The sequence below is a fragment of the Physeter macrocephalus genome, chromosome 6, assembly GCF_002837175.3.
Source record: "Physeter macrocephalus isolate SW-GA chromosome 6, ASM283717v5, whole genome shotgun sequence".
NCBI classification, from domain to species: Eukaryota; Metazoa; Chordata; class Mammalia; order Artiodactyla; family Physeteridae; genus Physeter; species Physeter macrocephalus.
Genome location: NC_041219.1, coordinates 96,005,944 through 96,019,639, shown reverse-complemented (window position 1 = coordinate 96,019,639; position 13,696 = coordinate 96,005,944). Strand labels below are relative to the sequence as shown.

The 13,696-nt window shown below is 41.9% G+C and overlaps 1 protein-coding gene across 7 annotated transcripts in view; it reads right to left on the bottom strand.

The window, feature by feature from the left end:
- Positions 1–5,914, bottom strand: part of YAF2 (YY1 associated factor 2) — a 65,668-nt gene extending 59,754 nt beyond the window's left edge. For 2 of the 7 annotated variants that reach the window (XM_028491448.2, XM_007106051.4), the window contains exon 1: positions 4,728–4,744. Coding sequence is in view for 5 of the 7 variants with exons in the window: in XM_024122904.3 (XP_023978672.1) it covers positions 2,937–3,138; positions 4,728–4,853; positions 5,276–5,301 (354 nt within the window). In the remaining 2 variants the exon portion in view is untranslated. Of the gene's footprint in view, positions 1–640; positions 810–2,520; positions 3,139–4,727; positions 4,854–5,275 lie in introns of those variants that run through there. The other 5 variants (XM_024122904.3, XM_024122901.3, XM_024122903.3 and 2 more) reach the window with 5 other exon arrangements.
- Between the last annotated feature and the right edge of the window lie 7,782 nt (positions 5,915–13,696).

Below are 13,696 nucleotides of genomic sequence, written 5' to 3'. Positions count from 1 at the left end.
AAAGTGACAAACTTACTGTGTTCATTTTTGAGAAAATTGCTAAATATCTGAGTCTGAATAACCACAGTTTGCCAGGCATTCTCTCAAATAAAAATAATGTTCTATGAAAAAAGCTAGTTCTGCTCAAAACTCAAACAACTACAACTACAACTGCTCTCTCATGACTCAACCACACTAGTTTGGTATGCAGCAGGAGTGCTTTACTTGTACTTCCCCCAGTTCAGCAGACAGCATATTAAAAAAGACACAAGACTTGCTAAAATTAGTCATTTTTACTGCTTCATGAACAATATTCTTAAGTGAAACTAGCATTATTTTTACTGCATGTGCACGGTGGTGAAGATTACGATGAATATAGCAATGTGGTGCCACTGCTTTGATTTATGCTAAAGAGCCAGCAGTTTTACTCACCATTGCCTCTGCACCACCTCCTAAGTGTCAACACAGTGAAAAAGGCAAATAACATCTTAGTATGATTATGAACTCCCTAAAAGGTCCTCAGGGACCCTCAGGGTTCATCAGATCACACTTTGAAAACCACTACTATCCAAATACTTATCACTTTCAGAATTTCTCTTAAACAATGAACCCATGTGACTACTCTAAACCAAGATGTGGAGAGAAAAACAAACCAACCAACCTCCTAGAATAAGGAGTCTCTGAACAACACCCGTGTGGTAGTAGCTGGAAAGGCTCCTCAGGTAAGGGAGGCTCAGAACTCTGCATTCTGAAAAACAGACTGACTGAGATGGTCCGCAATTCTTTTCTCACATTCCCACACCAAGGGTCTAGGAGAATCTGTGCCAAGCCTCAAATTAGAAGACAGAAAGCAAGTATGACAAGACAACAATGACACTGGAAAAGAGTTTTATCAGATGATAACTGGTTTAAGTTTCTTCAAAATGTGAATTTTATATTGTTTACTTCCATTTTACAGAAGCTGAAATAACTCATTCTTTTTAACAACAGTCAGATCCTAACCATAATACTTGTTCAATTATAAACACTATTTTTTTTAAACAAGAAAATTTCACCTCTTCGGCTCACACATAAAGATTTGCTAATACTACCTCATGCACAGAATTGGTTACAATTCAAAGTGTTTCTGAATTCACAGCAAATCATAAAATTTTACAGAAGAAACAAACATCTATTTTGCCCACCACTGTATGTCTAGTACCTAGCTCAGCCCTCATACAAAATAAGACGTTCAATAAAAACTGCTGAATGTTGAAGTGGTTGAAATGAGATAAGAACTCACTGCCAGACTCCTAGTATAAAACCTAGTACTCTTGCTAATATGTGAAATCTTTCTCATCATTCTCTAACATAACATCTCTGAGAAACCTAAAGGGACTACTACAATTTATCCTGAGAAAATATAACATTACCTGTTACACTTGAAATTACATTTGAAAGCCTGCTCTGGACTAGATGTTTTATAGGTTCTCATTTAGATCACAGTTCAAAACCAAAACAAATAGCTCTAACATTTTCATTCTTAAATATCTGCGATCTGAATTAAGCACTAATTTCTACTGCTATATGAAGTGGCAATAAGACACTAGTCTAACTCAATACAATGATTGTACTACCCTCACACACACTATACTAAATATTTCTTTTTCTCTGATGATTCAGAATGGTTCTTGATTTCTTAAAGTTTCTTAGGTTTATATTTGAGACACTTATTGCGTTAAAAGAATTTCAAATATAAAGATGAAGGAAATTGAGTAGTACCTCTGAAAATAATTGTCACCGTAACTTTTTCATTTTTACATTTTTCCTGCCAGTTTGACATTTATCATTGATTCTTTCACAAAAGCACAATGTAGAAAACTTTCCGTTTTGAACTATCTAGTTATTTAGATTATAGATTTTTAAAAAGATTAGTGAAATTTAGACTAATTAAGGCCAGCAAGTACAAAATTAAAATTCAATCAGAGAAATGGCATACACATAAAGAATATAATTTATCAATTTAGCAACTGAAGCTACTTCAAATCACATTTCATTTTGAAATACTATGAATGTAATAACCTCATTTCATTCCATACAGTTATTCTGCAGAAGAACATGACCTACCAGGGATAAAGGTCATCTGTTGCAATATAAAAGATTTGAATTAGATATCCTTTAAACAAAAAATACTGTCAGAAAGACTTTAAAGGGAGGTCGTGGACTCCATCTTCTCTGGAGGTTTAAAAAGAAAAGATTTTTCCAACTTCTGGGATTGGCTTAGACTTGGCCTCACATTTGGTGACTAAGACAAAATCAGTTCAAAGGTCAGTCTGACCCAAGGGATTCGAGTCCTGTTTGTCAATCACACAAACAAGTAATTCGCAACTGCATCCCCCTGCTCTGCAGCTATCCAGTCCCTGCTTTAGTAATTGCCAACCTTATTCTTGAAATTACCCTAACTGCTAATTAACATGTCAGTCGTAGAGAATTATTTCTTCCAACTACTGAAACTTTTGCTTCTCGAGTGTTATGTAGCCCTTTAATCCTGTTTTTCTAACATTACCAGGGAGACAAATATTTTGTGGTGCAATCAGTATCTGCCCTATTAACAGTGCCCTGTTCCACTGTTCTACCCAAACATGGATTCCACTCTGAATTTCAGGAACAGCAGGAGAAAAATAACAGGTAACAGAGAAATTAGAGCTCTTAGGTTTAACTTAAGGCCAAAATCAAAAGAGAAGAGACAAATTCAGAGAGAGGAAGGAAGAAGCTGAGAGGGTCGTAGTGTAGAACACTTACTTTTAGGAACAGAGTGTCCCTTAGACTTCTGGTGAGTTGCCCAGAGCCTCTTCAGTTTCAATCCAAATGACAATGCTTCTCTGAGTCCTTCTCAAGTAATGTTTCCACCACTAAAAACTGGATCTATAAGAGCTCAGATGTACTGGTAAGAAATGTCAGGGGCCCCCATGTGGGCCTCAAGCCTCTTTTAAACTAGGCCCACTTCTCTGTCCTGGGCCAACTCCCCTGTGCACTATATTCCTTCTTCTTCCAGGTGCCAGGTATTCGGCCTGTTTCTTCTCTTCTGAGCTGCCACCACCTACTCTATTTCTCAGGGTTCCTCTAACCCCAAGACTGGCTGTGGAGTAGGACACCAGCTTCCCCCCTTCCTTGCTGTCCCTGCAAATAAACATATAGGCTCTTCTAGTTTCAGTATTTTTCTAGTGGCTACAAGAAAATAGAGAGGGAACAACAAAAAGCAACAATATCGCACCAGAGATTAAGATTATAAAAACTGTCTCCACATTAAAGTTCCTGCCTTTTCTGAAAATTGCTTATTGAGTGTTTAAAAAAGTACAAAGTACTAATATAGATATACAAATATAATCTAAGCCAAATCCAACCTTATATAGACTTAGAGATACAAAGATACTCTGCTTTTCACAATACTTAAATCACGGGTCCAAAAATAGTTACCACGTTCATTTTAGCAAATGGTACTTTTTTCTTTTTAGCATGTTCTGTTATATTCCCTTGAATTTAGTAGCTGTTTGAAAATTTGCTTTTTAAAGGACATCATGAAAATATGTAATATATTTTATCCAATGTATTGAGAATTAATATATGAAAAGCATATTGTGGTTTACAAAAAGACAGGTATGTCAAAAGCAGCTAGCTTCACTCAGCAGATCTTAAAATTTCAAGTTTTTGACAACCATTTATGTGTTCACATTTAAAAATTTAATAAAATGCTGTAAATGGTGTTTAAAAATCTGGATATCTCATTTTTAGGACTCTAACTCCTACTGAATATATTCCTCTAATGTTACTATTGTATAGCCCTTTTTAAAAACAACAGTATAACGCATTAGTATACTCGTGATAATCCAGTTTCTAACAGACTTTAATCAAGAATACATGTCATCTAAATATTAGGCCATAAATCACAGTAACTAAGTGCTGGCAGATCAAGAATGCCACAGACTTTGAATTTCCTGAATGATTTTCTTTATCCACTTAATACACTTAAGTGGTTTTTTAAAAGACTCTTATCATACTGTAAGCTTACAATAAAATAAAGACCGAAAATAAACAGAGATCATTTTATCCCATTTGTATAGTCTAATAGATTGCTATTTAATCAAACGAAAGATATTCAGACACTTTCAGGAAAAATGTGTCCCTGTGACTGGGCTCACCTCCAACTATTTATTTATACAATATTAGAGAACTTGGGATTAAAAACACTACACAAACCCCTGACCTGACCCTTCCAGACGTCTATGTAAAAAAAAAAAGGAAGCTTAATCTGTCGTGGATTCTATAATCAGATACTTTTTTGAGGAACGACATTAAATTACATCTTTTGCTCCTAAAGAGGATTTCATAGTTTTTCTTTGATTCCTGCACACTAACACAACAATGCAGCCATCGTTATTACATCCGGACTGTGTGGTGGGGAAAGGGTGGGGGGCGGGGGAAGCATTACACCCAGCGACACGAATTAAATCGCAGTAGCTAATGCCTCCCTTAAACAATTTATTCTCTCTTGGCAGCAAAAAACGTTCCAGCCTCTTCAATTACCCCTCACCGCAAAGCATCGCTTGGGTCGCGATCAATCTGACCCAGTTCCTATCGCGGCCACCACCTCAGGCTCGCCTCCGCCCTCCGGGTCTGCCAGGGTCACGGGAGGGGGCGGCGGCCGCAAGGGCGTCCTCGGCGCCGCGAGCCGGTAGGCGGGCGCCGCGCGGGGCAAGCCCGGGACTCACCGGGTGGAGGTGCCCTTCCGTACATCGCACATCATGCACTTGAAGGCCTCGGCGCTGTTCCGGAAGGTGCAGACGCTACAGTCCCAGTAACCCTCATCCGAGGACGGCTTCGGCTGCCGCTTTGGCCTGCAGGACACAACCCGGACACGACGCGGCGCGGGGTCACCAGCGGGCCGCGCCCGGGCCCCGTGGCCGCCCCCCGCCCCAGTCCCGCGACCCCAGCCCTGCAGGCCCCCAGCGCGCCAGGCTCCGACTCGAAGGGGGAGGGGAGACAGGAAGGCGGGGGCGCGAGCGCTGCCGCAGCAGCAGCAGCCGCCGCCGCCACCGCCGCCGCTCGGACACCCAGAGCTGCCGCTCCGGCCGCCGCCATCGCGACTCCATTGTGGGGCGGCCGGCGCCGGCCCCTCACGCGGCAGCGCTCGCGCAGCGGCGGCACCGCCCCCGTTTTCGCCCTGCTGTTCGGGCTGCGAGCGAGGCGGCCGCCCGAAGCCCGGCGCAAGGGCCCCGCCGCCTGCACAGTCCGGGCCCGGGGGCCCGGGCGCTGTTACCTGGTGGGGCTCTTCTTGTCTCCCATGGCTTGGCTACAAACGCACGCCGAGAGTCGCCGCCGCGGCCGCTCTGTTTGTCAATAAGGAGGATAATAAGCCGGGCGGAAGCGGGCGGGGGAGGAGGGAGGGGGCGGGGAAGGCCGCACCGCCGAGCTCCGGAGCAGCCGCCGGATCCCACGCAGCCTCCAGCTGTCGGGGAAACTCCTGCCTGGGCCACGTGACCCGCGCCGGCCAACCAGCGGCCGCGCCGGAGACTTCAAACGAGGCCAGCGCGGCCCAGCACTCGCGGCGAGTTCGCGGGCGGCGGCGTGGGGGTGGCCGCCGCAGCCTCAGGCGCGGTCACCGCCTCTCCGCCCGGTGCCGCCCGTTTCCTGTCGGCATCCTGGGAGCCCGTCCAGGGAGAGATGCTCTGTCATCCTGCGCGAAGCCTGGTCCAAGGCGGGGGCCGGCGTTCAGAGGTCAGCCCGGCTCCGGAGCAGAGTGCGCGACTGCGGTCTCCAGGTAGAACCGCTTTCCGGGCCTGGGCGGTCCTTGGCGTCTCAGCCCCAGCCCGAAGGATACCCGGGGGCAGGCGGCAGCCACCAGTGAGCGCCATTGCTAGGTGCCTTAAGCCACTTGGTTTTGTGCACACGAATGCTCTACCAAGTAGGGATTGTCGCCCTTAATTTGGAGGCAACGAAACTGAGGCTCGAGAGCTTAGGTGACTTCCTCTATATTACCTAATTAGAAAAGGATAAAGCCAGGAATCTAACCCTGGTTTAATTCCAAATGCGCTCTTCTCGCCTCCCAGGCCTCTACAGTAGCTGCTTTAAAAAGAAACAACAACAAAAAACACTCATGAAACCTTTTTTCTTCTTTGTAAATAACGAGATTGCATGTGCCCTGAACGTTGTTAAGAAAAGAACACTTTCCTCCCAGGTCATTACCTTAGCGTACTGGATGCCCTTGTGTTATACTGGACTCTGGCAACCCATCCAACTGGTCTCTGAAGCTCCAGCCCCACCTCCTCAATCTATTAAGTAATTCACAACCAGATTAATAATAAATGCTGGTAACATGTCACCACGCTGATCAAGAACTTTGTTAAGGCTCTGAGACTCCTTAGCCTAATAACACTTTTTACCACTCTGTGCTGGCACTTTGTAAATCTCTTTACACAAATGCATGTTTTAAAGGGCTCAGAGTACTATGCAAATGTTCTCATCAACTAGCCTATCCCTACATTTGAAAGACAAGGAATTTAGGGAGCAGGTTAAATGTTTTCTTTAATGAACTGGCCAGATTAGAGCTCAGATACCCTGTCAGTCTTTCACCAAGTCATGCTTTCTTTTTTCTAAATTGAAATATAGTTGATTTACAGTATTAGTTTCAGGTTACAGCATAGTGATTCAGTATTTTTACAGATTATACTCCATTATAAATATAACAAGATAATGGTTATAATTCCCTGTGCTGTACAATATATCTTTGTTGCTTATCTACTTTATACATAGTAGTTTGTATCTATTAATCCCATACCCCTAATTTGTCTCTCCCTGCTTCTCTCTGGCCTTTGGTAACAATTTTTTTTTTTATATCTGTGAGTCTGTTTCTATTTTCAAGCCCTGCTTTCTGATTAACCAAATCAGGTTTGCAATCTACAGCCATTTCTGAACTCATCGCACCATCTGTGTTTTTCGCAAGCATCGCTTCTTACGACTCAGACCTCAATTCAGAAACCCAGAAACCATGAGAAATATGATTGAGGAAAGCATACAGAGATCTAAGGCCTAGTCTTCAATCTCTCAGTAATGTAATGGTAAATTTAGTTAAGTCACTTCCTTTTTTCCATCTGTAAAATAAAGGAGTTAGAACTATTATCTCAATTCAGGTCCCTTCCAAGTCTAAGGTATTGTGATGTTTTTAAATTCCTCAACTGGATGGATTATCAAGGAGATTAACAAAAATTGGCCTACTTGCAAAAGTGATGGCAACAAAGTATTTTTAAATCAAAAGAAAAGCAAATGGAGCACTCTAAAAATCCCCAACGTGCAAATCACCATTTTGCTAGAATATAACATCCACCATTATAAAGTAAGCTCCACCTCTGAATCATAAATTCAAGAAGGGCAGGAACTTTTATTCATTGTCTTCATCACTGCGTCTCCAGCCCCTAGAATAGTCTGACACATAGTAGGCAATCAGTAAATATTCTCAGAATGAATACATTCACCTGTGTCACAATTCTACAGTGAGGTATTTTTTTTCATACCAGGATTTACAGCCTGTTAAGCACATTCCGGGCAGTGGATCATCAATCACTGCTGAAATTTACAACTCTCCAAACTGTACTTTACAACTCTGCAACGTAGTCCCTGTAGAAGAACCAGAAACCCATTTTCTGCAAAGTACCAAGGCACATGCCCTTGCACTGTACCCGCTGCCTCCCATTTATTGGTGCTTATCTTAGAAAAATCCCTTCCTGTACTAGGCTTCCATGGAGACAGAGATACAGGAGCTACTTCTCCTACTTCACCACAAAAATCACACCTTTTTCCTAAAGTGTTTCTTACCTGTCTGGAAGAGTGGCTGGTGCAGAAGAGAAAGATCCTTGTCACCAGATGGTGCAGGTTCTTACCCATTCATGTATCCTTTTAGTACATCACCAGAGTTCAGTACTTCAGACATGCAATTCACTAGGGTCACTTGTAAAATGGTACAGTTTAACAATAGTTTTTAACCATTTAACAATAAATTCTTGAAGTTTTCTAATGCTATACCTTTTAAAAATTAAAATAATCCCTGGATTCCTTAGTGGTCCAGTGGTTAGGACTCCACGCTTCCACTGCAGGGTGCCAGGGTTCGATCCCTTGTCGGGGAACTAAGATTCCGCAAGCCACATGGCACAGCCAAAAAAAATCCGTGGGCCATCAATATAATAATACTAATTTCCATTCTGTTATGCCTCCGAGAATGGTAGAGACTGGAGAATTTACTGAAACGGTGCATGGGCTCCTGTACACAGGATTCTGTTCTCTGTGGAGGTGGATAAAAAAGATTGAGTGCACCTGTCTTTTTTTTTTAAATAAATTTATTTATTTATTTATTTTCAGCTGTGTTGGGTCTTCGTTGCTGTGCGAGGGCTTTCTCCAGTTGTGGCGAGTGGGGGCCACTCTTCATCGCGGCGCGCGGGCCTCTCACTATCGCGGCCTCTCGTTGCGGAGCACAGGCTCCAGGCGCGCAGGCTCAGTAGTTGTGGCTCACGGGCTTAGTTGCTCCGCGGCATGTGGGATCTTCCCGAACCTGTCTCCCCTGCACTGGCAGGCAGATTCCCAACCACTGCACCACCAGGGAAGCCCGCACCTGGCTTATATCAAGAAACTGACCTTGGATCCCAGAGACCCCAGGCTGTTCTGATTAGTCCTGAGTTTATATTAACAAGGCAAGCATAACAACAGCAATAAAAACTATGTATTAAAGTTTGGTATATAGTTATTAGGCAACAGGAGCTATTACCTGAAATGAGAAGTACCATCTTGTTTATCAACTGGAATTTGAGGGAAAAAATGGTATAAATGAGGCAAATAAGCTACAAACCTTCCCTGAAAGAACTCAAAATGAAATATAACAATAGCAAGCTACAGTTGTAAAACCAATCACATTTTAAAAGGTTGATTGGTTTTTGTTTAGTCGGTTGGTGTTTTGTTTTGTTTTTACAAAATGGAGATACCTTTATTGATTTTTTTGTTGGTCATAAAAATTATATGTTACTAGTTGTATTAGCTTATGGGGTGCCAAAACAGAATACCACAGACTGGGTGGCTTAAGCTACAGCAATTTATTCTCTCACAATTCTGGAAGCTGGAAGTCCAAGATCAAGGTGTCAGCAGGGTTGGTTTCTTCTGAGGGCTCTCTCCTTGGCTTACAGATGGCCGCCTTCGCTCTGTTTATTCATCCGGTCTTTCCTCTGTATGTGTGTCCTAACCTCATTTTCTTATAAGGACACCAGTCATATTGGAGTAGGGCCTAACCTAAGGACCTCATTTTATCTTAATTACCTCTTTGAAGACCCTGTCTCCAAATACAGTCACATTCTGGGGTACTAGGGGTTAGTGCTTCAACATGAATTGGGTGGGGGGACAGAATTCACCCCATTACATAAGTGAAAAAGTTCAGTAAAGATTTTTTTATTTATTTATTTATTTTTATTTTATTTTTTTTTTTTTGGTGGTATGCGGGCCTTCCTTTGCAGAGCACAGGCTCCGGACGCGCAGGCTCAGCAGCCATGGCTCACGGGCCCAGCCGCTCCACGGCATGTGGGATCCTCCCGGACCAGGGCACGAACCCGTGTCCCCTGCATCGGCAGGCGGACGCGCAACCACTGCGCCACCAGGGAAGCCCAGTAAAGATTTTTTTAAATTAACATATCCAGCACATTCTTGTAACACTGCTGATACAGACTCACAGTCCTCATCTGAAACCCTTAAAGGCTGGATATGTTTCATAAGTAACACATTTGGGATTTTTCAAAAGGGAGTATGGTCCAAAGCTGTGTAATTACCTAACACTCCACGTGGGTTCTGAAACAGTGCCCTATAATCAAATGCATTAACGTTTCTGCAAAACATATAAATATTCACACTAAGTGGAAAAATAAAGTCTATAAGTTACTTCACATCAGTTCTACTCAGGTTTTACTGCTCAGTTATTACAGATCAGGCAAAATGTGAAAATGCTTTCAATTTTCAGTGCTTTTAGATTACAGAATTGTGGACAAAGGATTGTGGATCTGTAAGAATTTGAGGATGAATTCAGATTGAAAAGGTGACCCAAAATTTCATTCCTAAATCCTCAGTGGTCCTGCCTTGATTTGGTTGCTGAAATTTGCATTAACTTTTATTTTTGGACATTGAACTACTAAGAGGTGCTCTCAAGAATATTCTGGGTTGAAGACATGTCCTTCCTACCCTCACAGTGTACCAGATACCCAGTTTTCCCTTTGTAATCAGGATCAATCTCTCCATCCAAAAAAAGCTGATCTACTAGCTCAGTAGCATGAGGAGCACTAAATGCCCACCTGGCAGTTTCGTCTTCCAATCCAGTAGAAGAACCATGTTGTGGCCCCTTTTGGAAGCATTCTTAACCTAGGAATCAAGATCTCCAGATCAGTAGTTTGGTGTTAGGAGAATGGAAAGCAAAAATTTTGCAATCTGGTTTTTACGTATAATAGTGAGAAGAGCCACTCCCACTTTCATCTTTTTATTCCCGTGTTTAGTCTGGCTATGGGAGAGACAGCACCACACACTGGGCTCTGATTCAAAGCATATATTGCATTTTAAGATGTAAGATGTGGATGATGTAAGATGTGAAACCACATTCTTTCTGGATGTTGTCTTTAAACTGACTGAATCTTGAGTAATCCACTCCACTGTTCTATCCAGCCAGGCCCTTAATCAGAAGCAGTGTTGTACAGAATAGAATGAAAATGAATAAGGCATTTTGTGAGTCCATGGGTGGTGGTGCCAGCAGAAGCATTATAGGCAGGGAGGGCAAATCTATATCATATATATATGTATATTCCAGTGAAAAGATCTCTGTCTTCTTCCATGAGGGAAGTAGTCCAATATAATTAACCAATCAGCAGGTAGCTGGTTTGTCCTTCCAATGAAGGGTGTCAAATAGAAGACCCAGTGTTGGTCTGTGCTGTTGATTAGTTAGGCACTCAGCAGTGACAATGTAACAAGCCTACAAGGTTAGCCTTGGTGAGCAGATAATATTGCTAAGCCCATGCAGAGCCTTAATTTCAGCCACATGGCCACATTGCACATGGGTCAATTGAGAAAGCACTAGGGTGGCTGGGGACAGTGGCTTACAGACATCAAGAGAGCATCATTTTGTCCACCTGATTATTGAAAGCCTCCTCTTCAAGTGATGCCCTTTGGTAAGTATTTGCATGGAACATAAATATCTTCATATACCCTGTGCCTGTTCTGAGAGGTCTATCCATATACCTCTTCCCCAGACGTTCTTGTATCAATTTTCCAAACTTGTCCTCTCCAAGTCCCTGACAGTCCAATCCAAATGTTAGCAAGTGCTCACAAATCACTGACGATCCATACTTCTGATCATGTTTCAGTCCAGAAAAGGTGGACAGTCCAATATGTTGCTCTCAATTATGCTCGTTAAGAGAATTTTCCTCCACTACTGCCCTCCAGGGCCACCTCTCCGTTGGAATTGTAATGATACAACCATCCAGCTTGTTGCCAGTATATCATGAAGAACCATTTGTAAACCAGTCCTGGGTTTTTCACCTTCCTCCTCAATAAACCAGTTATAAGAAACTCCCATAAGGCTATAAATATAGATTGAAGGAGAGGAAGAGTCACTGTTGAAGGACTCTTCATGCAATTACTTGTGTCTTCCATCTTTGCTCAAATCCAATATCATATACAATTTCCACTTGATGATAGATTGCTGCCAAGCATGCTCAGCCTTATCATTTGGTGGTCCAAATAGCACTCATTTCATAAAAGGAAGCTTAGTTATTATGGTCACTTGATGTCCCATGGTTAGGCATTCAGTCTCTACCCAGGGCTAAATAGCAAGACTGGAGCTCTTCCTAAAAAGGAGAATAATTATCTAAAAAGGGAACATGGATTTTCTCCAAAGCCCTAGCGGTCTGCACTGTGATTTCCCTTTGGTGCAAAGGGTATCTGCTTACTACATAATAGAGTGAATATTTTATATGTACAGCTATTTGAGAATTAAATATCACCATTCTTATAGATTTTTTTTCTTGTTAAAAATTTTTCTTGGGGACCTCTCTGGCAGTCCAGTGGTTAGGACTCCACGCTTCCATTGCAGGGGGCATGGGTTAGATCCCTGGCCAGGGAACCAAGATCCTGCAAGCTGCACAGCGCAGCCAAAAAAAAAAACAAAATCTTTTTGTTAAAAATGTTTTCTTTGAGCTTATGGTTACCAAGGGAAAGGATGGGGGGAAGGGATAGTTAGGGAGTCTAGAATCGACATGTACAGATTGCTATATTTAAAATGGATAACAAACAAGAACCTACTGTATAGCACAGGGAACTCTACTCAATGTTATGTGGCAGCCTGGATGGGAGGGGAGTTTGGGGGAGAATTGGATACATGTATATGTATGGCTGAGTCACTTTGCTGTGCACCTGAAACTATCACAACATTGTTAATCGGCTATGCTCCAATATAAAATAAAAAGTGTTTAAAAATGTGTTCTTTAATCTGCTGGTCTTCAGTAGTTTGTTTTCGTTTCTATTCTCATTATTTTATGTTCATTTTTCCTTATGTTTTCCTTCTTTTGTATTCTACAGATACTGCCTTTTCATTTGCTCTTTTCCAAGTTTTTTATTTTCGTTTTCTATTTGACACTTTCTTCTCCTTAGGTTTCCTATTCTTTCCCAACTCCACTTTTATCTCTGTATTTTCTTATTAATTCTGTTTCATTTCTACTAGTTCTTATTAGCTCCATTTTAAGTTTTTAACACATGCCCCTGGGATAAGTTTTTTATATTTATCAATATAGATCTTACAGAAATTCAATGGCAAAATTTACAGTCTATGAGAATATTTAATGTAGTGTGGTGGGATTAGCTGTTGAGAAGGTCATAAGTTTGATATTCCTAGCAATCAGAGGATTCAAAACTGAAATAGTCTTTAACTGCAGTCATACTGCATCACTAACTCTGTTGGGTGCCCTCACACATTTGCATCTTTAATATGAGAGGAGTGCAAGGAAAGCAACTCCATGTGCATATCCTATAACCAAGTAAGTTAATGTTGTATTTATTATAAAAAGGAGCATGTTAATAGACTCCACAGTTGTAAAGATTTCATCCTCAATCATAAGTAATTTGATAGACTTCCAATACAAAATATAAATACTATAGCTACACTTAGAATCCCTAGTAAAGTCAAATATATTTTAAACATTTTTATATTAACGTTTGACCCAGAAAAGTCTACTGTAACATCTGAAAATTTTATTAAGCACCCCAAATCTTTCTGCCAATAGCACAAACACAACTGCAATATCAAATTTCTCACTAGTGAAAGTAATATTTCCCTGAGACATAAACTTGGAGACAGATGTTTAAGGAGAAACTTCAATCTGTTGTCATATATCTCCATATGAAAGTGATTGAACTAGCATCAGTTTTTGCAGTAATAGAAATAAAACTCCAGCAATTCCTACAAGGATTTCTTGCAGCAAACACATTGCCATTTGAACAGTACATTTCATTTGTATATTCTCAAAACAAAAGTATATCAGTAAGGGCTTCCCTGGTGGCGCAGTGGTTGAGAGTCCGCCTGCCTATGCGGGGGACGCGGGTTCGTGCCCCGGTCCGGGAAGATCCCACATGCCGCGGAGCGGCTGGGCCCGTGGGCCATGGCCGCTGAGCCTGC